General features: G+C 46.6%; 1 protein-coding gene across 1 annotated transcript in view; it reads left to right on the forward strand.

The window, feature by feature from the left end:
- The first annotated feature begins 862 nt into the window (after window positions 1-862).
- PPP1CB (protein phosphatase 1 catalytic subunit beta) overlaps window positions 863-26,670 on the forward strand; it is a 116,150-nt gene continuing 90,342 nt past the window's right edge. Inside the window, exon 1 of the mRNA XM_068232752.1 lies at window positions 863-1,196. Within this exon, the coding sequence (XP_068088853.1) occupies window positions 1,145-1,196 (52 nt within the window). The 5' untranslated portion in view covers window positions 863-1,144. The remainder of the gene's footprint in view (window positions 1,197-26,670) is intronic.

Here is a 26,670-nt window from a genome sequence, read left to right on the forward strand (position 1 = left end):
TTGGCGGTGGTGGAGAGGCTCTGGTGACAGTGGTGGAGACTCTGGTTACAGTTGGCAGTGGTGGAGAGGCTCTGGTGATGGACGGTTGGCGGTGGTGGAGAGGCGCTGGTGACAATTGGCAGTGGTGTAGAGGCTCTGGTGATAGACGGTTGGCGGTGGTGGAGAGGCTCTGGTGACAGTTGGCAGTGGTGGAGACTCTGGTGACAGTTGGCAGTGGTGGAGAGGCTCTTGTGATGGACGGTTGGCGGTGGTGGAGAGGCGCTGGTGACAGTTGGCAGTGGTGGAAAGGCTCTGGTGATATGGGGACTGCTGTCGCGCAATTTCTACATCATGGAATAGGGATCTACACATAAAATTAAGTATGAAGTGCAAAGAAGAAGAAAAAAGTCCTAATCAGGTCATGAACCCTGAGCTTTCACATACTGCTGAATGGGTTGCTCCTTTAGGGAAAACCTCAGTCGTCTGTGGGCAGCAGCAGTCTTGTGCTGCAACCATTTATGTGATTAAAAATGAATAACCAATGAGCAGCACAGCATCAGTGGGAGGAGGAGCCTGTTGCCTCTGGCGGGCTTTGTGCCTCTGCAGCTGTCAGTTCTCTTCGCCGCCTTCTCCCCATCATTCCGACGTCACTGTTGTCATGACAGCCGAGGAAGAAGAGCGGCCAAAACACAGGGCGAGCCCTTCCCAAAGCATCCTCCCCAGGTTTCCACGGAAACGAGCGGGTTGCCAGGGGGGCGTGGTGGCAGGAGGAGCGCGCGCCATCCGCAACTGGTTACCAGCCAGAGAAAAGGACGCGGACAACAGAGCGAGCCGGGGGCGGGGCAACAGTGGCAGGAGGTGGGGAGGAAGTAAAGTCCTCCTGCAAGAGGAGCGGTAACATGAAATGTCACCAGTGAGAATTCTCGCGAAACGTCAACGCCTTCAACGTGTCTAAGCCTATTGGACGAAGTTCCTTGCTCCGCCCACTCCGCGTAATCTGCGCCATTGTCTTCCCGAGTGGGGGGTGGCCTCGGTGCGCGGCTCCTCCCGGTACTGCGATTGGCTCTCGCGTTGCCCCAAGCCGTCCTGCGGGGCGTGGCGCTGCTGTGTTGTGACGCAGCTCCGCCCGGCTCGTTCTGCTCGGCTGTGGTGAGGAGAGCGCAAAATGGCGGACGGAGAGCTGAACGTGGACAGTCTGATCAGCCGCCTGCTGGAGGGTGAGTGCCTCTGGCGGCGCGGGGACCGCAGTATGAGGGGAGGGGATCACCGGGGGCTCGAGACTTGGTGGCGGGGGCTGGTTCTGAGGGACCCCGGGGGAGAGGCGGGGGGAGGGGGGGTTATCGGGGGCCCAGCCTAGGGGATATATCGTAGGAACACCGGTGTAGAGTTGTGTGGGGAAAGCTGGGACGGCCTATCATAGGGGGTATAAGGGGCCTGATGACAGGAGGGGTGATCAGGGGGCAGAGACAGGGATTGTGTCATTTGCTGACCTGACAGGTGGGAGTGGTGGGACCGCTAGAGAATGCAGTTGTGTGGGGGGTCTGGGATGGATGATGTGGCCTTTCATAGGAAGTATATGGGGGTGGGGGGGCTGATGGCAGTAGAGATGATCAGGGGACAGGGATTGTGTCATCTGCTAACCTGACAGGTGGGAGTGGCGGGGCCTCTTGCAGTTTGTAAGGTCTTAGACCTATCATAAGAAGTTTAAGGGGGCCTGATGGTAGAAGGGGTGATCAGGGCCCTTGGCAGGGTTTTTGTCATCTGGTGGTAGTGGCGGTGCCCCAGAGAGTGTTCTGTAATCTACAAATGAAGTTGTTGCTGGTCATTGTATTGGTTGGGGGGGGGGTATTTTGGAGACCTCAGGATCAGGTGGCCAGATAGTTCAACCTGGTGTGTCATCATGTAGCACCCCAAAAATTGGATTGACATAGTCATTCTATTTAGAGCCCCACAGATGTTGATGCAGCATTCGGGAGACCCCGGTTTAGGAAGTAGAGCAGGATATGGAATCTCTGACAGTCCCCAATGGGGCTCGATATGTGTAATAGAAGTGATTGTAATCAAGAGCCTTGACAGTGTGAGCCTAGTGTAAGGGGTGACATGAGACATGTAAGTGGTATGGGTAGACCCCAAGATCTGCTGGTAGGTGGGAAATTCTTTGGGTGATCCCAGTGGGTGCCTCCACATTAGGATGTAATCTGGAGACTACGGTGTAGGAATTGGAGGTACAGAGTACCTATATAGATCTATATAGTCTACTTTATAGATCTGTAAGATGTAGATATTCTGGGTTTAATGCAACTTGAAAGACTTCCAAACTCAGTAGTTGCTGGTGGTGGCTGCCTTATTTTTAAGTTGCATGTAAATAAAGTTGTTTTGATTGTCTGCACCTGTAGTCACGCTGAGTGACAGGAGGGGGTGTGATCAGGGCTGTAGAAAGTGCAAGCCCAGTGTAGGAAGTGACAGAAGTTATATTACAAGGTCACTGCAATTAGGCTACTGTTTGTAGTGATTGGATTCTAGGATGCCCTGGAGGCAGGAAGTAATGGGACACTGGAAGCCCCAATGACAAGGAATGATATGGCGGGCACTATTCCAGAGATGGGAACTGTGATATGGAGGTAATAAGGGAAGTTTTAGGTAATCTGATTTTGATGGGTTTTACATAAGGACTCAAGCATAAGTGAATACATTGTGTACAGTATGCTTCTTGTGGGGGGGGCTTGAGGGTAAGCACATCTTGGGAGAACTCCATAGGGTGGGAATGACTGGGCATGGCTTGGACCACTGCATAAAAAAAAATATTGGTCTGGGAGCCAGCAATGGGTTATCTGAAATATCACACAATATGACTACTCCAGTTAATAGGAGTGATTTAAACATCCCAACATGGCAGAGCCCAATAAATGATGTATTAGAGACCCAGGGTAGGTGGTGCGTAAGCATGAGTGGTTAGAGATGGATTATTGGGGTCCACATTAATATGACCAGAGAGGGTTTGGTAGTGTACAATGCCTAGTCCTGCAGTAGTCCCTGAAGTGGTTGCGTTTTTCAGGAGTTCCGTACAAATCTTATTAGAATTACAACATGAGCAGAGGTTGTGTATTCAGTGCGGGTTGCGTAGAAGTTTGTTTGGTGAATACATTACCTAACATGGCTAATTTTTGTCCCAAATCTTGGAGTACAGTATGCAGTTGTGGGGATGATGTTTTGCCCTTGTGGGTTCATGTTTCTGAGAAAGGCCCGAGGTAGGGCAAGATAAATCCCAGAAATAAAATTGAAACTTGACCCTGGTGTGCAGTGCTATCGGGGGCTGTGTGACCCTGGTGTGCAGTGCTATCGGGGGCTGTGTGACCCTGGTGTGCAGTGCTATCGGGGGCTGTGTGACCCTGGTGTGCAGTGCTATCGGGGGCTGTGTGACCCTGGTGTGCAGTGCTATCGGGGGCTGTGTGACCCTGGTGTGCAGTGCTATCGGGGGCTGTGTGACCCTGGTGTGCAGTGCTATCGGGGGCTGTGTGACCCTGGTGTGCAGTGCTATCGGGGGCTGTGTGACCCTGGTGTGCAGTGCTATCGGGGGGCTGTGTGACCCTGGTGTGCAGTGCTGTCGGGGGGCTGTGTGACCCTGGTGTGCAGTGCTATCGGGGGGCTGTGTGACCCTGGTGTGCAGTGCTATCGGGGGGCTGTGTGACCCTGGTGTGCAGTGCTATCGGGGGGCTGTGTGACCCTGGTGTGCAGTGCTATCGGGTGCTGTGACCCTGGTGTGCAGTGCTATCGGGGGCTGTGTGACCCTGGTGTGCAGTGCTATCGGGGGCTGTGTGACCCTGGTGTGCAGTGCTATCGGGGGCTGTGTGACCCTGGTGTGCAGTGCTATCGGGGGCTGTGTGACCCTGGTGTGCAGTGCTATCGGGGGCTGTGTGACCCTGGTGTGCAGTGCTATCGGGTGCTGTGTGACCCTGGTGTGCAGTGCTATCGGGTGCTGTGTGACCCTGGTGTGCAGTGCTATCGGGTGCTGTGTGACCCTGGTGTGCAGTGCTATCGGGTGCTGTGTGACCCTGGTGTGCAGTGCTATCGGGTGCTGTGTGACCCTGGTGTGCAGTGCTATCGGGTGCTGTGACCCTGGTGTGCAGTGCTATCGGGTGCTGTGTGACCCTGGTGTGCAGTGCTATCGGGTGCTGTGACCCTGGTGTGCAGTGCTATCGGGGGCTGTGTGACCCTGGTGTGCAGTGCTATCGGGGGCTGTGTGACCCTGGTGTGCAGTGCTATCGGGGGCTGTGTGACCCTGGTGTGCAGTGCTATCGGGGGCTGTGTGACCCTGGTGTGCAGTGCTATCGGGGGCTGTGTGACCCTGGTGTGCAGTGCTATCGGGGGCTGTGTGACCCTGGTGTGCAGTGCTATCGGGGGCTGTGTGACCCTGGTGTGCAGTGCTATCGGGGGGCTGGATGACCATGGGGGGGGGGGGGGCTGGTTTACCCTGGTGTACAATCAGTGGGCTGCGTGACCCTGGTGTGATTAGGAACTCTATGAAGCGGTCTCCTACATCCTGGTGTGGGGAGGCTGGCTACTGAATTTCATATTTATCTGTACAATCCTGGTGCGAGGATGGTGTGGAGACTTGTAATACAGCACCAGATCTAATGTAGCTGAGTTCCAAGGGGGATGCTTACTTCTAACGCCTGATTCTGCTTAACGTTCCAGCATTGTAATCGGTAATAAATATGCCGAACATGTCATTATTGACATTGAGGCCTGTTTCTCATTGCCAACTTTGCTGTGATTCTGCCGTGTTTTTCGATGTGTAACAGCCCGAAGTTTGAGTGGTTTGCTTGGGAAATGTACAGTATGTTGGGCTTTTGTTGCTAGTTACGGACACTTTTGTGTAATGTATAAACATGCATGAACCCTGGCAGCAAATTACATTGCTTCTATGTGTGCGTAACGTGGGGAGGGAGGGGGTCTCTAAAGGTGCCGTTCATCTCAGTTGAGCTTATTATACAAGGTTCTACTGAATCAATTTCTTACTGATGGCACTTCATTAAAAGGGTAATGCTCACAGAGGGAACATCACATTAGGCCCTCTGAACATAATGTGATGTATGACTAAAGTGTTAAATGTAACTGAAATGGGGATAAGTTACAGAAATGTGTGCAAAGAAAACAAGGGAAGGTGATCCAATTATTTTATTTAAAAAAAAAATGAGCCGTGTGTGTATCTGAGGCACAGGGCATCAAGTGTCAGTCTCTATTGTATTGTCTATACCAGACTATCAGGTTATCGGGGCAGTAGAGTGGTTGTGCAGAAAGGTGGGGCAGTGTAACGCAGGGTATACATATCTGGATCATGTGTCAGAGCCGGCGGAGTCCTGAATGAAGTGTACATTGTGCTGATCAGCTTGCAGTGTTTCCTTTGTTGGAGAGCATGGACATTTTTTGTGTAAGTTAATAAAGTTTACTAGTTTTGAACAGACTTTTCTGTTTCTTTCTGTCTGGGTTTCGCCCTCTGTTGTTGTTGTTATAATAATTTTATATAATAATTTTTTTCTTCTTAGCGCAGGGTGATCACTACACCCATGTGTTATCAAGTAAATTAAAGTACAGGTAGTCCCCGACTTGCGAACGACCCGCCAATATGAACGGCATGGATTCTGTGTTTCCATGGGAACAAGTGAAAAAAAATTTTCAAATTGGACTTGTAGTTTTTGAGAGTCCTTTTTAAAAAAAAAAAAAAATTAAAAGAAAAAAATGACTTTTAAACTTGTATAAGCAGGTGCAGAGAGCACAGGTGACACAGAGGGGCGGGCACAGAGGCGGTACAGGGGACAGAGGGGTGTGTGTGTGTGTGTGTGTGTGTGTGTGTGTGTGTGTGTGTGTTAAAAAAAAAAAAAAAAAAAAAAAGTTAGATCAGTTCTTAGTCACAGTTACAAATTGTGATCTATCTATATATCTGTATCTCTCTATTACAGACCAAAAGTTTGGACTCTGTTTTTCTTACCGTAGTTGCTGGTTTTTCTTGCTAGAATACAAATTCTAACAGTCTATTCAGTAGGACTATCAGCTGTGTATCCACCTGACTTCTCCACAACGCAACTGATGGTCCCAACTCCATTTATAAGGCAAGAAATTCCACTTATTCAACCTGACAGGGCACAAATGTGAAGTGAAAACCATTTCAAGTGACTAGCTCTTGAAGCTCATCAAGAGAATGCCAAGAGTGTGCAAAGCAGTAATCAAAGCAAAAAGTGGCTACTTTGAAGAACATACAATATGACATATTTCAGTAGTTTCACACTTTTTGGTTATGTACTATACTTCCACGTGTGTTAATTCATAGTTTGGATTCCTTCAGTGCTAATCTACAATGTTTGTAGTCGTGAAAATAAAGAAAACTCTTTGAATGAGGTGTGTCCAAACTTTTGGTCTGTACTGTATATTTATTGCTGCAGAAGTGTCATCTCTTCTCCTGTCTGACCCATATTCCTGCATTTCAGTGGTAAGAAGTCTTAAGGGGCCCATACACTTATACTATTTCCCGACGATATACAGCAGATCCGATCACTGTGATCGAATCTGCTGTGAAATCGTTGCACAAACGCTGACCGAAAGATCAATTTCCATCTGAAATCGATCGTTCCCGTCAATCTGGCCGCGCGGAAGATTTCGCTCGCTCGATCGTTGGCAGGTCGGGAGTGCGTCGATAGCGGCGTTCGAATGTCCAAAGACCGACGCTAGCGGCAATACATTACCTGATCCTTCCGGCGCGTATCCCCGCTGTTCCTTTTCCACTTGGCTCCGGCAGGCTTCACTTCTTCCTGTCCCGAAAGGAAGTTTAAACAGTAGAACGCCCTCTACTGTTTAACCTTCCCCGGACAGGAAGTAGAGTGAAGCTGTTTCATAGTGAAATATATTCAAAATCTGTTTGCAGTGTAGGTAGCCATTAGACCCCTCTTTGATCAGATTCGATTGCAGAGGGATCTATCTGCTGGTCGGTCTGGTGGAAATCGACCAGTGTATGGCAGCCTAATGCTGGGCATACACTGATAAGGTCCCCGCCGGCGCCTCCATCGGTCCCCACGGGCGCTCCTTCTCTTCCGCTCGATTCCCCGGTATTGTCCGCCCGCGGGGATCGAGCGGGGAATTCAGCGGGTCATCTGTCCGGATATTATCAATCGAGCCATCAGCGGCTCGATTGGAAGGAGCAAATGCTCCGTGTATGCCCAGCATAAAGCCTATTATCTCTAGTGTCCCCTCTGTGTGGCTTATCTCTGGTCTAAGCTATTTTTTACTATTTATCACCTGTGAGTTTACCTGTACACAAACTAGCTAATTGTCAGACAATCATTCTGTGAAGCCTCATGCCAGGCATACACTGCTGCGATTATGCGCCGGATCGAGCCACTGGCTCGATGCCGGCTCATCCCCTCTCGTCCGCGCGGATCCATCCCCGCTCGTCCCCACGGACGGCTGCTAATCAGCCGCTCGTTTATCCTATTGTTCTCCCCGCCGGTATTGAGCAAAGTATTGATACGGCGGGGTATCAGAAACGTCGGATATTATCAATCGAGCCATTAGGCTCGATTGATAATCCTCCCCTGTGTGTGTGTGTGTGTGTGTGTGTGTGTGTGTGTGTGTGTGTGTGTGTGTGTGTGTGTGTGTGTGTGTGTGTGTAGTACATGCCCTGCCTACCGTGTGTGTTGGAGCCTCCTCCTCTCCATTAAACAGTACATACTGTTTTTATGTATAACGCTTCTGCCCCAGCTACCCTTACAAATGATGCACGATTGGTTAAGGGTGGCAGTTATTGTGCATGTGTAACCGCACAAATAAAATATCTACAGGGCTTTGTAAACAATCGATAGGCACTAAAAGTAACCTTACACAAGTCACATGTAAGATATTTATTATATTTGATAAATATAAATCTCCATGCAAATCTATAAAATAATTAAAACAATGTGCATGTCATGAGCTGTTCCATAGCTCTGTATTGCTTTGGGCAAGTATATCACTTGTAATGGTGGTGAGAGCGATACTGTACCAGATTCCTGTTGCGTATTTATATAATATTGATTTAAAGGGAACCTGAACTGAGTAAATGTATTTAAAATAAACACATGACGTAGCTGCAAATGAATATTACATACCAACTTCACCGTCAGTTCCTCTCAGAAGCTCACCATTTTCTTCTTACAGTGATCCCTTCCAGTTCTGACAATATTTTGTCAGAACTGAAATATACCAGTTGCTGTCAGTTATATATCAACTGAATGTTGAAGGTAATGCCCATGTTTCCGTATGGCTCAACTGGGCGAAATATAACAGTTTAACAGTGTGCTGACCAGGAAGCTGTTATGGGGTAATAGCCATTTTCAAAATGGAGGACAGCGAATTTAATTGATCAGTGGACAAACAGGATGCAGGAGAGGAGAAAGAGATTGATGAGTAGACTACACGGGAGGTAAGTATAACATGTTAATGTTTATTTTGACTTTTAATTTACAGTTCAGGTTCTCTTTAATAGAAGGTGGTGGTCCAGGGAAACGATTGATATCAGAGGGATAGCAGTTGTTTATCTGATCTAACAGTGTATGACCACCCAGTGTTCTTGACTGTAGTTGGTGGAGCCGGAATCTAGTTTTCAGCTGGGCCCTGAACTTCATGTTAATTGGGCCATCCCTGGTTTATATGCACACCGTGGTGATTTGAAGCTACAACAAATACTAATTACATCCTTCATTCTTATATGTTAAAAGTGCTAATTTTACACCTTGGAGAGGAAGGAAAAAGTGGATAATTTTGTCAGAATACTTCAAATATTGCAAGGGTATTGATTGATACTTATTGTATATTCCTGGTTGTGTGTCTAAATTGGCCCCATTGTGTTATGCTGGGTATACATGTCTAGACTTATAATAGGCCAGGTAAACTACTAATCTCTCTCTGATCTTATATACCTTATGACTGTTTTTCACATGGCATTTGAGTAGATATCAGCAGGAATCTGATATCCATCCCAACACCTCTACTGCTAGATTTGTGCATGTTTTAATACAAATGACTGTGCACCTCTTAGAACCCCCCCCTTCCCCCACCCCCCCCTTTCATGATCAAAAGAAGAATGGGTATTCTTCCTTTGCCGTCCAAAATCGCACCAGAAAGCAGGGCTGTGGAGTTTGGAGTCAAGAAGTCAGAGATGGAGCAACTTTGGGTAACTGGAGTCGGTGGTTTCATAAACTTGAGGAGTCTGAAGATTTTTGTACCCACTCTGCAGCATGCCGGTGTCTGCTTGGGCAGCATTTTCCCCTATCCAGCTTGCATGTGGGGATACTGTGTATTCTGCTATCGTGGAAACTAGCCCTTAATCAAAACTTAGCAAAAGCGTCCCACTTTTTCTTTTTTTCCTTTGATTCAGTGTATTCATCAAATATTTAATCTGTTTTAACCACCTAGTGTATTGTCTGCTTTAAAGATTTTTAATTTTTTTTTGTTTTTGTTATGGGGGTGTTTCATTGCCATGTGAATTTTTATTTTTGTTTACTTTTTGCTTCTTCCTATTGGTTGAGTAGAGACTGGCAGTGGGCGCTTGGCTCTTTTTCTGTTACAAGATTGAGCAGTTTGAAGTGACATGGAATAATGGGCATATAAATAGAGCGCTGGCTTCCTGACTGTATCAGAAGTCTTCGAAGACCTGGGTTCCCCGCTAAAGGAGTGTGGATATACACAGAGAAATCTGCAGTTATGTTGCCACTTCTGCCTCTTCTGCCTCTAAGAGCTGGTCCACACTAGGTCCGGCAACGTATCCGTGGCTGCGTTTTTCAAACCTGATGAAAAACGGAGTCCCGGATACTAATGTTGAAAATAGCAGCCAGCCTCACCCAAGTAAACGGATCCGTCTGCGTTTGCGGGGATCCGTTTTCAAAACCTGAACGGAAGGTCCGGATCTGCTGCATTTTCACGCAACGGATCAGGACCACGGATACACGCAGGGGTAGTGAAAGCAATGAGAAAACGCATCTCCAGCTGCACAGGCAAAAAAAGGATGTTAAAACGGATAGCCTGAGCTTTATGATTGGCCCAAAAAAATCCTCCCACTCCTTCCTAATGATGGAGACGTTTTCTGTCAGGGAAAAACCTGATCGAAAACTGATGCACTTTCATCAGTTTGCAGTACGGTGGGTACTTCCCCTGATCCGGACTGCAGTGTCCGTCCTGCAACTGTGTCTAGTGTGGACCAGCTCTAATGCCTGTAGGGCTTGTAAGAGGAGCCAGGAGGACACTTGCAGTTGTTCCTTGTTGGCACTGACAACTGTGCACAAGCTCTTCAAGATGGTTGTTAAAAAGGAATGTGTTGGAAGGGGTTATATGTATTTTTTATAGGCTTCTGCAGTCTCCATGGTGCCACGGTGTATGAGGAGTGGCACATAGGCAAGACTAGGGAGGGACGATTCAAGGAACACAATGAGGGAGAGATCCTCTGGCTAAGCCTGTACTGTACAGGGAGCTGGCAGGCAGACTATTGTGATCTCTCCTAGAACATCTGGGATTGGTTCCAGCATGCACGCAGTATCATTACACCAGTCACCTATAGTGTGTGGAGGGGGAGAGGCTGCTCAGGATAATGCATGGAAGGCTGGGCTGCCTCAGATAGCTTTCTAACACGGCTGAGCAGCACCTGCTATGCTTATTACTGCCTCCTTGTATGAGCATTCAGGAAACTCACAAGATACAAAATTTGATGTTTGTTTTTTTTCCCTTTTTATTTCTCGAGCACTTGAGTCAGAAGTTAGACCTGCATAACCTTCAAAAGTTTTAACAATCCAAGACAATCAGTTTTCAGCAGAAGTACCGTATGTGTGTTTATACTCTGAGGCTTTCAGGTCTGAAAATAAATTGTGCAATGTAAAAGTCATATTGTGGTGGGATGCATGGAGTGTGCAGCATAATGCTAGGTAATTCAATTGTATGACAGATTTACTGTTATGCTGGGTACACACCATGCGTTTTCCCTCGATCCGCAGGTCAATTTTGCATACTTAACATGCAAATTGATGGCAGGAACGATCGAAACCCGAATTGAGCACGTCGGAAATAATCGAATGGATCCCGATCGAGCGGGAAAACGCATGGTGTGTACCCAGCATTAGATTGACTACTTCCAACCTGATTTCTGATAGTTTATTTTCCATAAAATTAAACGGAAATCGATCGGAAATCTGATAGGACCTGTTGAAATCTGACAGTAAGCTCTTGTTCACATCTAAAATCGCAATCGCTGTGTGTCGTTTTTTTTTTTTTTTTCTCCCCTGACTCCTGTCACTTCTTGACGCAAGTCAGGAAGTTAACTTTGACCCGGAAAAAAATAATTATAATTCTTAAAAGTGCTTTTGCGTTTTTGCGATTTCCGTATACCTTCCATTGAGACAGCTCGCCCCAAAAATGTTACAGGCAGCGCTTTTGTGGGTGAATCAGAATTGAACTGCTCATGTGAACACTCTCACAGGGAATCATTGCACAAGCGCTTTTTGGGCGTGTTTTTTTTTTTTTTTTTTTTTTTTTAATTTTATTTTTTTTATTTATTGCTGGTGCATAAAAGCTGAAAACGCCCGTAGTGTGAACAAGTCCAAAATCTGTCTGAAAATTGCATCGTGTGTACCTAGCATTAGGAAGCAAGAAGAACTCCAGTGAAAATAATATAAACATATTAAAAAAAGGATTGCTTCATTTTTATGATAATTATGTATGAATGATTCCCGTTGTGAAATCTTTTTCTTTTCCCCGATTTACATTCTGACATTTACCACATGGTGACATTTTTATTGCTGGCAGGTGATGTCCATGGAAGGAGATGCTGCTTGCTTTTTTTGGCAGTTGGACCCAGCTGTAAACAGCTGTTATTTCCCACAATGCAATGAGGTTCAGACAGGAAACTTTCAGCACCATAGTCCTGACATCACACTGTAGGAGGGGTTTCACCACAATATCAGCCATACAGCGCCCCCTAATCCGTTTGTGAAAAAGATTTCTCATGGGGAAGGGGGTATCGGCTAGTAGAAAGTCCTCAGATCATCCGTTCTGATGCATTGCTACACCCTGATACACACTCGGGGCCCTTTTCCACTAGCAATCGCTAAATGCAAGTAACTAATTTTTTTTTTTTTTACTATCGCGATTTTGCATACGCAATGCACTAGTGAAAAAAGGCCCATATAAGGAGTGTTGCCAGCGAGAGATAGTTACTCCATCCTTAAAGGGATACTGTAGGGGGGTCGGGGGAAAATGACCTGAACTTACCCGGGGCTTCTAATGGTCCCCCGCAGACATCCTGTGTTGGCGCAGCCACTCACCGATGCTCCGGCCCCGCCTCCAGTTCACTTCTGGAATTTCTGACTTTAAAGTCAGAAAACCACTGCGCCTGCACGCCCGTATCCTCGCTTCGCTGATGTCACCAGGAGTGTACTGCGCAGACACAGACCATACTGGGCCTGCGCTGTGCGCTCTTGATGACATCAGCGGGATTGAGGACACGGCAACGCAGGCGCAGTGGTTTTCAGACTTTAAAGTCTGAAATTCCAGAAGTGAACCGGAGGCGGGGCCGGAGCATCGGTGAGTGGCTGCGCCAGCACAGGATGTCTGCGGGGGACCGTTAGAAGCCTCGGGTAAGTTCAACTCATTTCCCCCTGACCCCCCTACAGTATCCCTTTAAGATGACAGTACAGGGCTTAAACTGTACAAACACATTGCTAATTTTTGGGCTAGCAACATGGGGGGGGGGGGGGGTGTTGATGGAGCAGTGCATCAGCATTTTTGACAGTGGTGGTCGTTTGGGCAAGTTTCATGCGCGTGCTCAATAGACAGTAGCAGTTTTCTTCTCCCGCTGTGCGCAGCTCTTTGTACTAATAGCATCGGCTCTCAATCCACTCAGTGGCTCAGTATCTTTGTCCTTCCGCCTTATGCCGCCTCCTCTTACGTCATCAGCCCAGCAGCAGGCATGACTGAGTGGCAGACACTCTTATTTGCTCCACAGATTCTTTAATTCTGCCGCTCTGCAGACCACAGGGAGAGACAACAGTTGTTTAAACCAGACTAGTGTCTGCTCTGACTTTTCCTCCCCCTTAGTTCCCCCAGCTAGCATGGAGCAGAGAAGGAATTCCCCCCCCCCCCCCCCTCCAGAAGTCCTCACTGCCCAAAGTGCGGGAGGAGAGAACACATGGATCTGCACAGCGTGGGGGAGATTCAGTAAACAAGACTAAGTGCGTGCTGGATAAGTGTGTGTGCATATCCATGTGTGCTGCAGAATGTGTGCATCAGTGAGAGTAAGTGCTGGGGAAGTGTGTGTGTGTGTGTGTGTGTGTATGTATATCAGTGTGCTGCTAAATAACCTATACTGGAGCAACTATACTGTGGGCATTGTGAATTTAGTGCTAAAGCGTGATTTGAAGAAAATCTTGAAAAAATCGAAATCACAAATTTTTTTAATTTTAGAGAAAAATCGCAATTTTAATTTTTTTTTTTTTTCTAAAATCGTGCAGCCCTACTGGAGTTGGGGGGAAAAAAATGCTCCGACTCCTAATGAATTTAAACTGTAATTAAAATAGAATATATGATAAATTGTTCTATTTCTCAGATAAGTCTTCTTAAATAATTTATAAATACAGTAATAGCTGTGCTTAGTCCACAGAAGTGAAATAAACCAATCAAAATGAGTTACTTGTGCTGCTTCAATAAAGCAGTCCCTGTATTGATTGTGAATGTACTGTATATGATGTGTACACAGGAAATATTTCTCTATCGGAAATAATTCTGCGTTGGTGCTCATTTACGCAAATGTATGCACTCTCTGCTCATGAAATCCACCAGGATGCATTTTCACATCTCCAGATGAATGTCAGTTAAACAAGGTGTGTATGATGATCTGCAGATCTCAGACTATGAATGCAATTTGCAGGAACGGATCTTTGGCAGGAACAGATATTTTGCAGATACTGATCTTTTGTGTCTGTACAGCATCTGTGTGTGCAGCATCTTGCAAAGATTTTTTTCTGATGGGGAGTTCAGCTCCATAGAATAGACTGTGTAGGTATGGCTCTCATACTACATGGAAGGGGGTAAAATTGGTCGGTGATTTTTCATTTTCAAAAGACTATGGTCTGATGTGTGTATGTGGCCTAACATGTACCCACAGTCACATTGCCTAGGGCCTGATAGATGTTCTTTGTTCTGGTCTGTACATTTTGCAAGTACTCTTACCAAGGACTAGTTTTAGTCTATGACTAAAAGGAATAAATATGGCAGTCTACATATCCTTATCACTTCAGTTGTCTTTTAAAATTCCTAAGTGCTGGCAGTTAAGAGATGAATTTCATGTTACATACTTTCAATCAATTTTTGTACCGACTCCACAGCCCTGCTACTGAATATAGCATAGTCCCCCTACTTACGAACGGCCCGCCAATATGTACGCCCCGATCCCGTCACGATGATGTTATTTCCGGTGGGAGAAGTTTGAAGAAGCGTCTTCGTACTTTCCCCTGAGTGCCGGTGCATGTCTCCCGCAGCAGCGTTGGACTCCCCTCCAAATAGTCCAACGCTATCCGCTGTCCTCTCTCCGCTATCTGCCAGCTCGCATTGGCATCGCTTTGCTTCCTGTATGTCATGTGACATACAGGTTCCTGTATGTCACATGACATACAGGAAGCAATGTTGAACGCTTGAGGCTGCAGGTGGCGGAGTGGCCAGACCAACAGCGATGGACTCTGACTGGAAGGTGAGTCCAGCCCTGCTTGGAGGGGTGAGGGCAAAGGGGGGGGGGGGAGGGAGACAAAACGAGGCACAGGGGTGACAAACAGGCACGGGGGACAAACAGTCATGGAGATGTACAGAGGGGGATAAACTGGAGCAGGGGCCTTTTGGGAGGGGACAAACGGGCACAGAGGGGGACACTGGAGGCAAAGTGGGGCACATAGGAGACACAGGGGACAGAGATGGCACAGTGATCCAACTTAAGAACAGTCCCTATCTAATTTATTAACTGGGGGCTACCTGTATTCCAGTATCACACAGGCAAGGGAATATTTAGGTAATTTAGTATGGCTGCCTGTGGGCTTTATTTGTTTGTCATACAGAGTTGTGTGGCTGCACTCCGGATGTTATACTTGCATGCTTTTCGATTCGTGCACCCTCTGTCAGTGGCATTTGTAATGTGTGTCCTGTGCAATGCCGGGTCACCAGAGAGATGGGCTCCTCTGTGTATCTGTGCAGTAAATGTGTATTGCTGGAGACCTCACTTTCATCATCCTAGACTTGTTTGTTTTGGCTTAACGGCAGACTGCTGTGAGGAAAATATTCTGGGGACCGTCATAATGGGCCTGCTGCAGTGTGGTAACGTTGCCATGTGCGGGGAGTGCATGGCAATTACAGTACATTCGCATAAAAAAAACCCACTGGCATCGTAAACTACCTCTCCAGGTCCTGGCCAATCTCCATTATAAGTCTATGGGAGGAACGCCTGGTATTGTAAACCTGTATATAATAAAACTTTGGATACAGTAAATGTGGTGTTTGACCCCCTATGTAACACTGTATATAGTAAAAACTGGGCAGTGTATGCATCAGTGTTACTGTTTAAACCTGTGGCTGGCTGCTCTCCACATGCTGGTTAAAGTGGATCCGAGATACACTTTTACTCATTGCATAATTGTGTTCCTTTCCTATTGTTTATAGGGCATTCCTCAAGCCAAATACTTTTTTGTTTTTGTTTTAATACTCTAATTCCCTATAAACAAGCCCCACCCACAGTTTTCAGAAAGCCTTGGCAGTAGCAAGGGCTCATGGGAGCTCAGTCTGGGCAGGAGGAGTGGGAGGTATTACTAGCCAGAGATTTCAGAGGCAGAGGGGAGGAGGAGTGGGATTAGTTTATTTTATTTTTTTATTTTTTTTTTTTATTTTTTTCAGTCTGAGTGCTGATGGTGCAGATAAGCCTGCCTGTGTAATGTTTACAAACATGGCTGCTGTCGTATCACAGGAAGAAATAATCATATTCTATTAAAGCAGTATGCAGACAGATTATTATTATTATTATTATTATTTAGTATTTATATAGCGCCGACATATTATGCAGCGCTGTACAATGTGTATATATATATCTTGTCACGAACTGTCCCTCAAAGGAGCTCACAATCTAATCCCTACCATTGCCATATGTCTATATATTATGTAGTGTAAGTACTGTAGTCTAGGGTCAATTTTAGGGGGAGCCAATTGACTTATCCGTATGTTTTTGGAATGTGGGAGGAAACCGGAGTGCCCAGAGGAAACCCACGCAGACACAGAGAGAACATACAAACTCTTTGCAGATAGTGCCCTGGCTGGGATTCGAACCAGGGACCCAGCGCTGCAAGGCGAGAGAGCTAACCACTACGCCACCGTGCTGCCCAGATTTGATGTTTAAGGGCTGGTTCACACGGGCGTCTGGTGAGCTTTTGCTTGGCGTCGCGTTCAAACGCCAGCGTTTAAAAGCAGCTAGCTTTTGAAGGCTTTTGAGAAACGTTCTGGTCTCTGCTATTGTTTCCTGTCGTTAACCACCTCTGAAAACAGCATGTTGCTTTCGAGACTAGACGCAACACCAGGATCTACCGCCAGACTTTCATGAAAGCCTGCAAAAGCCAGCTCTAAACGCACCCATTCACTTGCATGGGATGGCGGTAGATCCCAAAAAACGCCACGTTAAACGCCACAAAAACGCCCGTCTGAACCAGCCCTTAACCATCTAAACTGTACATAAGCTATATAGACAAGTTACTTGTTATAGATAGTTTTTCATCTCGGATCTGCTTTAAGGAAAGCTGCCTGATGAGAGGTGTATGGACAGTGGTGTGTTGTGTGTTTTTTGCAATGTGGTGCAGTGATTACCTTTGCAGTCCAACCCGTCCTAAGTCCCACCCACGAAGCTATAGGAGCCACTCTCATTACAGAAGTGAGCGGCTCATCATGATTGGTTGCATCCTGGAGAGAGGCTGCATGATTGGCCAAATGTGAAACTAAAATTAAGTCCCGCCCAGGGAGGTATCGGAGCGAGGGGCTATGTCTATTCAGTGACGTGATTTGTCCAGCCTCAGAATACTGGGATGTTGCCTGGCAGTGCAGCTCTAAGGTATGCTGAACCTTGTAGTGCATCGAATGTGCACATGCTTGTACCTCCAATGGGAGGGTGGATGTACTGTATTCTATGCTGCCTGTCTACTCCTGGGCATGCTGAGCCTTTCAGTACCTCAGATATGCATTGTGCAGCCCGCCAATACCAAAACCAAGCCAGGTTATCCTGGCAGCTAGATCTGATTGGAGGAACATGTTAGGAATAGACAATAGGCTGCTGCAGAGGGCACCGGTTGTGCTGGTACTTGTGACTCCCAATGACTCAATTATTGACTGAAATAGGATACAGTACTAATGTATACTTTATATGCTTGATAATGACAATTTCTGATATATTAAACTACAATATAGTACTGAACTACTATCTAACTACTTTTCCCGGTCCCTTGGTTTACTATAAGGGATTCTACTGTATAAAGCCCCATCTACACGATACAATTCTTTGTGCGATTCAATTACGATTCTATTTACGATCTGACATGTCCGATCGGACCATACCTGGGGCCTCTTCAGTAATCCATGTGACCCTCCCCCAAACTATGCCCTCTGTTCACTGCTGAAGGGTACATGCTGTGCCCACTCCACACACACTTTCCTTGCCTGCTCCCCCTGTGTGCAAGAGCCTCCATACCCCCTCCCCAATATCCTTGTGTGAGAGAAAAGGTCACTAAATGTGTCCCCAGCATATGAGGGAGAAGGCATAAAGTAATATAAGCAGGTCTGGTGTATAATTCACAGTATGGCAGAGCTGCCAGATTGCAGCTATCATTTCTGTGCAGCCGGTGGGGAGATTGATGGAAGCACCTGTGAGTGATTAAAGCAAACAGGAGAGAATGTGTGGCGACCCTGCCATCGCTGCGCTGTTGTGTCCCGGGGGCAGGTGGAGGAATGCTGCACACATGATTAAGTATGGCAATCACGGATCACACAAACACTGATCTGGAAAGTCAATAGTGCAAGAAGCAGAATCGATTGACCTTCGTGAACACATCAAAGGTTGGAGTCTTCCTTGTGCTGCTTTCTTCTATCTTCCTTCCAGGAAAACTGCCCTTACATGGTAATGCTGGGAGTCTTGCTGCGTTCTCTGCCAGGTTCAGGGTTAGCGAGTGCCGACTGTTCCTCTGCTGAGACATGGCCATATTCTGTGGCAGAAATACGTGGATAATCGTGCTAACTTTACTGATTGCTTTGTGTAAGGGAGGCTACAAGATAACTGCTCATATTATTCAGCATTTACAGGAGTGCTTGTATGTAGGCATGGGGATACTGATTATTAATGTGGTGTTCAGGAATTCGACATTGTGATTTTGAACACCCGAATACTCCCGACTGCCACCGTTCAGCCCATGAACAAGCGGACAGGTTCAGGAGTCCAGAGATGGTATCAATCGCATGAAGCACAAGGTGACACGCAAGGCAGTGAACTCTTCATTTGGGTGCTGAACAGCGTCTGTCAGGAGTATTTGGGTGTTAGAATTCACTATGTCGAATTCAAACACCAACACTATTACTAATTCTGAGTCGATGCTAATTTTATGCAGTTTGATGGACCAAATAAATGCAGGAGCTGATTAAAGCCTCTTTCACATGGGAGGCTAAAGGGTTCGCTTGTGGGCAGCTTAGTTTCCTGTCTGAAACCAAATGGTAGGCCTCTTTTCCACGGACAGTTGATAGGCAGTGAAATGCCTCTCAAACTCTCACAGCTACTCGCTGCTACCTGGTAACTGCTTGCTGAGCACACAGTTCAACAGTCCGTGGAAAAGTGGTCTTAGTACAGTTACCCGACGGCAAAACACCGCATCACGCCGGGTCTTAGCATGGCTGCGTTCAAATGTGGCTCAATGCGGTGGCCATCTCTTACTGCTGGTGCAAAGGCCAAGCAATTGCCAAGCCAGTGCACTTGGGCCACTGACAGGCGTGCATTTACCGTCTTCTGTAGCCTAGAGTGAGTTTGATACCAGGCTTGGGCAATTTGCCTGGTACACCAACCCAGTACTCACTTTCCCCCATGAGGAGATGGACTGGCCCAAAACCTGTCGGGTCTGTCAGATTTTTAACCTGCCTACTTTTTATGCGATAGTGGTCCTTTATGCTAGCTACACACTATGAGATTTTCTGGCAGATTTACTGTCCGATTGATTATTTCCAACATGTCCGATCTGATTTTTAACCGGTTTCCTGGCATTTTCAGTTAATTTCCTATTGCAGTGAACAGAAAACGGTCAAAAATCAGATCGGACATGTTGTAAATCAATCTGACAGTAAATCTCATAGTGTGTAGTTAGCATAAAACTTTCCTGACGGCTTTAGTCAGTCTATCTCTTGCATATGTCTATGTAGGGGATGGCTGTATCTGTTTGTGACTGTCAACTAATTGGGGAGCTTGTACAGTTCCTCTTTGAGCATTTTGACTTAGTTGTGATCAATACGTGGTGGTTATTTCATGGTTTTGTTCCCTGTGTGTAGCTGTGATCTCTTGAGGTGAGCAGTGCTGGCCTCCGGAGGTTGCCGAGTATCGGCGTTGTGTTCAGGGTGGCAGCAGCTGGGTGTGTTTCTTTGCTTTGTGACTCTTAACTTTCTGCATGAATAATAGAGGGATTTAAAGTGACCCTGCCACTAGGAAATGTGCTATAAACTTGTGTGGTAGGTTTTAAGCTAACCTGTCATCAGCATATGTTCTGCAAGCTGAGTGAGGTATTTAAAATCACCCTCACTAGGACCGTTCGGTTGTATTGTAATTTCCCCCGAATGGAAAAGTCTGGGGGAGGATATTTGGCAAACGGGGATCATCTTTCCCAGTGTACGTCACCTTGTTCACATATGCACCATTGCACTCCCACTGCAGGGGACAAGTGCTTGTATACGGATAGGAGCCCTGTCAGTAGCCTTGTGGGCTTCCTCTTTGGATTGCAAAAGACTAGTGGGAAGCCTCCCTCCTTTGAGAGTCTGTTACAATCCAGTGGGAAGCCAGGGCTCTGATCTGTAAAACGGTGCTTTACCCAAGCAGTGAACCCGAGGTGACAAGAGAGGTGAGTAAGGTGCAGAAACGTATGCGGCCAACAGCCCGTCTTGTATGCTTCCATTGATTTTTTGCCAGCCTCCATTGCTACCACTGATCTGTGGCCGCAATTATCCAATGAGCAAGCCTGAAAGATCTGTGGTATGTAACAGATCCATTCCAAACGGACAGATGTGAAATGATCCCATTTGCCTTGCATAGTATCCTTTCGCATGTCTTTTGATCCGGTCTGCTCCGATAAGTGTGAACCCAGCCTAAGGTCCTGTTCACACTTGGAATAACAAATCGCGATTGCGATTTTGCATTACTATTTTTCGTGGCTTTTCAGCGATTTTGTTTTGCATTTCTAGAGAATCAGAATCTTGGTTTAATTGCTGGGAAAATGCAGCACGTTTGCGATCGGTGGAAATCGCAAACGCACTGCAGTGAGCACTCCCATAGGATTATTTGTGCAGCAGTGCTTTGCTGGTCGCCGGCAATCAGCAAAGTGTGAATCATGCGCTAAAAGCACCCGAGTGTGAATGACGGCTTAGAAGTAACCTCTTGACCAATAAGACTTATCCGGGGCTTGATTCTTTCACTTCAGCAGTTTGAATCTTGAAACTTCTGATCGTTCTGACATGCAGTTATCTATTTTTGATGTTTCTGTTTGCTGGATTTGCAGGGCAGGTTATGAATAGCAGAATTTGTGGCGCTCTCAGCATTAAAGAAATCCTTACACAATGCGGCTTATTTAAGCCCACGTTTCTAGACAGCTCGGTGGTATCAATAATGGAGATTTCTAATTTACTCATTTACAAATTGCCGGCGCTGCGTGAATGTGGGTGACATACCGTCCCAGCTATTTACTCCCGTAATTATTTCATTTGAAGCAACCCTCCTGACTAAATCAATGCCAGTGTGCCTGTTAATTGCCTGCACCGCGCCGATCCTCTCCAGTCTCTTAAAATGCCAAATTTGTAGCCGCAGTGATATCCTGGAAATAATGAGCACCATCTTAAGTATTACTCCGCTTTCATGTAAATAAGAATGTACGTGTCCCACCTTATGGTCCCTTTTTGTTAATGAATGGAATTTAAAGAGGAACTTTAAAGAGACTCTGAAGCGAGATTAACAATCGCTTTTTCCCTTATATTCAACATGGGCATGTTTGCCCCTTGCTAAAAAGCCGCTATCCTGCGGCAGAACGAGGGGTTTTTACCCCCCAAATCCTCTCTGTGGTGCCCAGGGAGCGCTTCTTGTTAAAGGGAAGGTTCAGGGAGGGTGGGCAAAAAATAAAAATCAAATTCCACTTACCTGGGGCTTCCTCCAGCCCGTGGCAGGCAGGAGGTGCCCTCGCCGCCGCTCCGCAGGCTCCCGGTGGTCTCCGGTGGCGCGCCCGACCTGGCCAGGCCGGCTGCCAGGTCGGGCTCTTCTGCGCTCCAAGGCCCGGAACTTCTGCGTCCCACGCCGGCGCTCTGACGTCATCGGACGTCCTCCGTGCTCTACTGCGCATGCGCAGTAGAGCCCGGAGGACGTCCGATGACGGCAGAGCGCCGGCGTGGGACGCAGAAGTTCCGGGCCTTGAAGCGCAGAAGAGCCCGACCTGGCAGCCGGCCAGGTCGGGCGCGCCACCGGAGACCACCGGGAGCCTGCGGAGCGGCGGCGAGGGCACCTCCTGCCTGCCACGGGCTGGAGGAAGCCCCAGGTAAGTGGAATTTGATTTTTTACCCACCCTCCCTGAACCTTCCCTTTAAGGCAGAGCTAATGGATGTAGCTCTGCCTCTCAGCGCGTCTATCAGCGCTGATCGTCGCCTCTCCCCGCCCCTCCTTCCTTCATCCGCCGGCTGATAGACGCGCCTGGAGGCAGAGCTACAGCCGAAAGCTCTGCCTCCACGAGCAGCAAAATCCACAACCAAAAAGTTGTGGATTTTGCAGGGGGGGGGGGGGGGGGTAGTAGGATAAAGACCCCTCGTTCTGCCACGGGATAGCGGCGTTTTAGCAGGGGCAAACATGCCCATGTTGACTATAAGGGGAAAAGCGATTTTATTATTTTTATTATTTTAAATCTCGCTTCAGTCTCTTTAAAGGAATACTATCGATTGAAACAACTTTTTCTTTTAATACTGTATTTTAGTGTACACATTACCACTAGTGCTATAAGCACTTTATTTATTCACCCAGGTCTCTCTTTCTCTATCCCTGCTTAAAAATTCATTTCTCACACAGCTCACAAATCTATTTCACTGTGTCACTCACAGCATGCAGGAGACATGAGGAGAAATAGGCTGATCTGAGGAGGTAACAGGTAAAGCAGCCCATACACTCAGCCGATTTTCTGGCCGATCGATCGATCGCGATCGATCGATCGATCGATCGCAAATCGGTTGGCCAATCGACCGATCGACGGCCGATTTCGATCGATTTCGATGGATTTCCATCGAACTAGCAGGGTGGAAAATTTAGGTCGATCTGATGAGATTGCTTATCAGTTTGCATTGGCCTTAATGGAAATCTGATGGCAAAAAAATGCCATCAGATCGAATTTCAACAGATTTCAAACTGAAATCTATTGGAATTCTATCCTGGTAAAAAATGTTCTAAAAACGCATCAGATAGATCATCAGATGCATTTCTTATCTGTCTGCTGCCAATCTGACGAGTGTATGGGCACCTTAACTAAATGAGCTGTAATATGGCTGGAATATAACTAGCTATAACACTAGTCTGTATTTACACTCAGACTGGTTGCCTGGCTGCCTGCTTGTGATGATTCACTCCAGGCTGCATCCACTTTACAAGCTGCTGTGGGGCAGACCACTGTTTACAATTAGCATAATTAGTATCTTTATCAGTCAAGAGAAGCAAAGATAATAAACGCACATTGCTAGAATCTTTAACCCCTTACCACCATATCAACAAGATTCTTTCAGGTGATAAACTATAAACTGAGGAGTTGATAGCAACTCCCCTGTGCAGAGACATGGTCTAGCCCTCTGGGAGCCGTCAGTATTAGATACATTTTGTATCTAAAACTGAGGGAGGATTTTACAGCTGATGCTGGGCATACACGCTTGTGTTTTTATTATCAATCGAGCCGCTGATGGCTCGGATGATAATATCCGACGTGTCCGATCACCGCGCCGGATCGATACTGCACTCAATCCCCGCGGGCGGACAATGGAAGAAACGAAGCGGAGATAAGGAAGTGCCCGTGGGGACGAGCGGGAATCGATCCACGTGGGTGAGCGGAGACGCGCTGGCATTGAGCCAGCGGCTCGATTCCAGCGCACAATTGCAGAGTATGCCCAGCATGAGGAACAGCTGTGTGAGGAATCAAATTGCTCCTAGTACTTGTCCTAATGTGTGCTACAACATTTAAAAATATATGCATAGATCGACAGTATTCCTTTAACCAAGATTGAGCTTCACCCCAATCAGTAGCTGGGATACCCTTTCCTATGGGAAATCTATTCCTTTTATCAAATGGATCGGGGGGGGGGGGGGGGGGGGGGTCTGTATGGCTAAAATTGTGGTGAAACCCCTCCCACAGTGTGATGTCATGGCCATGGTTCTGACAGTTTGCTGTCTGTGAACCTCATTGCATTGTGGGAAATATCATCAGCTTTTTCCAACTGCCAAGCAAGCAGCATCTCCCTCTGTGTATAGAACTCTCGTAATGAACATTCCTTACAGATCATCTGGCAGAACTAAAGATGTCACCACCAGTGATGCATTCTCAAAATGTAAAGGGGAAAGATTTTTACAATGGGCAAATTCTGACTAAATCTATAAACAATGTGAAAAAATAGCAATTTTATTCATTGTTTCACGACAGATCCTCTTTAAAACAACTTTTTTATAGAAATGTGGAATTGTTTTCATTTTTGCGTTAGGCCTCATTCACACTAGCAAACGCTGATGGCCATGCGATCGGTACATGCACAGGATGGCACGCCATCTGTTTGTGCTGCAGATTCTATTTGCCCCAGTGACTGGATCAGCGTGGCCTTTTGTCGAAAATGCGTGCAGCAGTGCGATATTGCATCAAGTATGAACGTCAGACAGTGCAGTCTATGCAGTGCATGTTTCTGGGTACCACTTGCATTTCATACTCCATACACTTTGTTAAAGAGAACCCGAGGTGTGTTTAAAGAATGTTATCTGCATACAGAGGCTGGATCTGCCTATACAGCCCAGCCTCTGTTGCTATCCCAAACCCCACTAAGGTCCCCCTGCACTCTGCAATCCCTCATAAATCACAGCCATGCTGTGAGGCTGTGTTTACATCTGTAGTGTCAGTCTCAGCTGCTGCTCCGGTCCCTGCCCCCTTCCGGGATGCAGGCGGGGACTGGAGTTCTGCAGGAGGCGGGGAGAGCAGCAGACTGACACTATAGAGATAAACACAGCCAGCTCTGACAAGCTGTTTGTCAGCAGCGTGGCTGTGATTTATGAGGGATTGCAGAGTGCAGGGGGACCTTAGGGGGGTTTGGGATAGCAACAGAGGCTGGGCTGTATAGGCAGATCCAGCCTCTGTATGCAGATAATATTCTTCAAACCCACCTCGGGTTCTCTTTAAAGGACCACTATCGGGTGGATTGTAAAATATGAAATACTCATAAGATCAGGTGTACACTTCTCCCAGGGTAAGATGCACTATTAATTCATTTTTTTTCCTATGTTGTTGTCACTTACAGTATCAGTTGAAAGGATCCGCACCGTCTAAAAATGTAGAAATTTATTTAAAGCTCTTTAAAACATGGTCAGTGTGTACCGGGACGCATTCAGATTTTTGCCTATTATGTTTTAAAGAGCTTTAAATAAATTTCTACATTTTTAGACGGTGCGGATCCTTTCAACTGATATGTATGGTCCCTGTGACTCCGGGGATGACCACAGCCATGTCATAATAATCCACCGGTGCGGATGTAATTATACGACTTGCTGTCACTTACAGTATCAATCTGACCGGGTTTTGACTTGTCCATCTCCGCATAGGAGATTCTCAGTAATTCCTATCTTTTCAAAAGCTGTCCCTGCATAGGATCTATACAAAGATGTCGGCCAGCCAATGCCAAACATAGGGCTTTTTCAGACAAACGCCATGTTAAATGCGCCATTTAGCTGCTCATTTGCCGGCGTTAAGTGCCTTCCAGTTGCATTATAATGCAACTGAATGGGAGAATTTGTAACTATAAGCGTATCGGTAGGTTGACAAATGGTGCGATTACTGCCTTATGGATGACAAGCAGTTAGAGGAACTGTAGTGAAAACAATGAATAAAATTGCTTATTTTTTTGCACTATTCACTTATAAATTGAGTCAGTGTTTGTCCATTGTAAAATCTTTCCTCTCCCTGATTTATATTCTGAAATGTATCACTGGTGGTGGCCTCTTTAGTTCTGCCAGGTGGTCTGTACGGAATGTTCATTACTGAGAGTTCTATACACAGAGGGAGATGCTGCTTGCTTGGCAGTTGGAAAAAGCTGTTATTTCCCACAATGCAATGAGGTTCACAAACTGCAAACTGTCAGAACCATGGTCATGACATCACACTGTGGGAGAGGTTTCACCACAATATCAGCCATACAGAGCCCCCTAATGATCAGTTTGAGAAAAGGTAAAGCTTTCTCATGGGAAAGGGGGTTTCAGCTTCTTATTGGGATGAAGCTCAATCCTTTGTTAATTAAAGTTCCTCTTTTTAAATTCCATTTATTTACAAGAAGGACTTTAAGATGACACATGTACATTCTTATTTACATGAAAGCGGAGTAACACTTTAGATGGCGCTCATTATCGCCAGGATATCGCTGTGGCTACAAATTTGGCATTTTAGGAAGCTGAGCAAAAGTAGGCCGTTTTGCTTGTTTCTTTGCTATATAATGGTCAGGGGAACCCCAAGTTCAGCTCAAATCAGGCCTTGCGTTGTGAGGTGTCTGTGTGCATTCTGATTGGTGTGGGCTGGAGCAGGGAGCCGTTCTGGGAGGAAATGGTATGGAGGTGAACTGACAAAAAGCAAAAACCCTGCAAAGCTGTGTGTGTGTGTGTGTGTGTGTGTGTGTGTGTGTGTGTGTGTGTGTGTGTGTGTGTGTGTGTGTGTGTGTGTGTGTGTGTGTGTGTGTGAATTAGGTTGTGTCAATGGAAATGATTCTTGCAAACGTTCCTGCTGACTCCTGCAGTCCATATGAATCTGTCCAGCCCAGTATTCGGCATTGAAGCATTGGCTTATAATTCATGTCACTGTCACTCAGCGGGAAGCCATCTGACCTACTAGTGGAAGCAGGGCTGTGGAGTCAGTAAATAAATCCTTCAACTCCCATTCGTCAGCTTACGGTACCTCCAACTTCTCTATTATCCCCCTTTTGTATTCATTTAATACACTAATGTACTTTCCATGTTGACTGAAAAAAACACAACACACAGGGCATTTCATCGCTGCCAAAACTCAGCAAATGGAAATCCCATATGAAGATGTCTGCTTTTGGGAACAAACCAAAGAACTTCTGGCTGGGAAGCTGAACCCTGCTGTCTGCCCAAGCCAGTTATTG

The sequence above is a fragment of the Hyperolius riggenbachi genome, chromosome 4 (genome assembly GCF_040937935.1).
Source record: "Hyperolius riggenbachi isolate aHypRig1 chromosome 4, aHypRig1.pri, whole genome shotgun sequence".
Classification (NCBI taxonomy): domain Eukaryota; kingdom Metazoa; phylum Chordata; class Amphibia; order Anura; family Hyperoliidae; genus Hyperolius; species Hyperolius riggenbachi.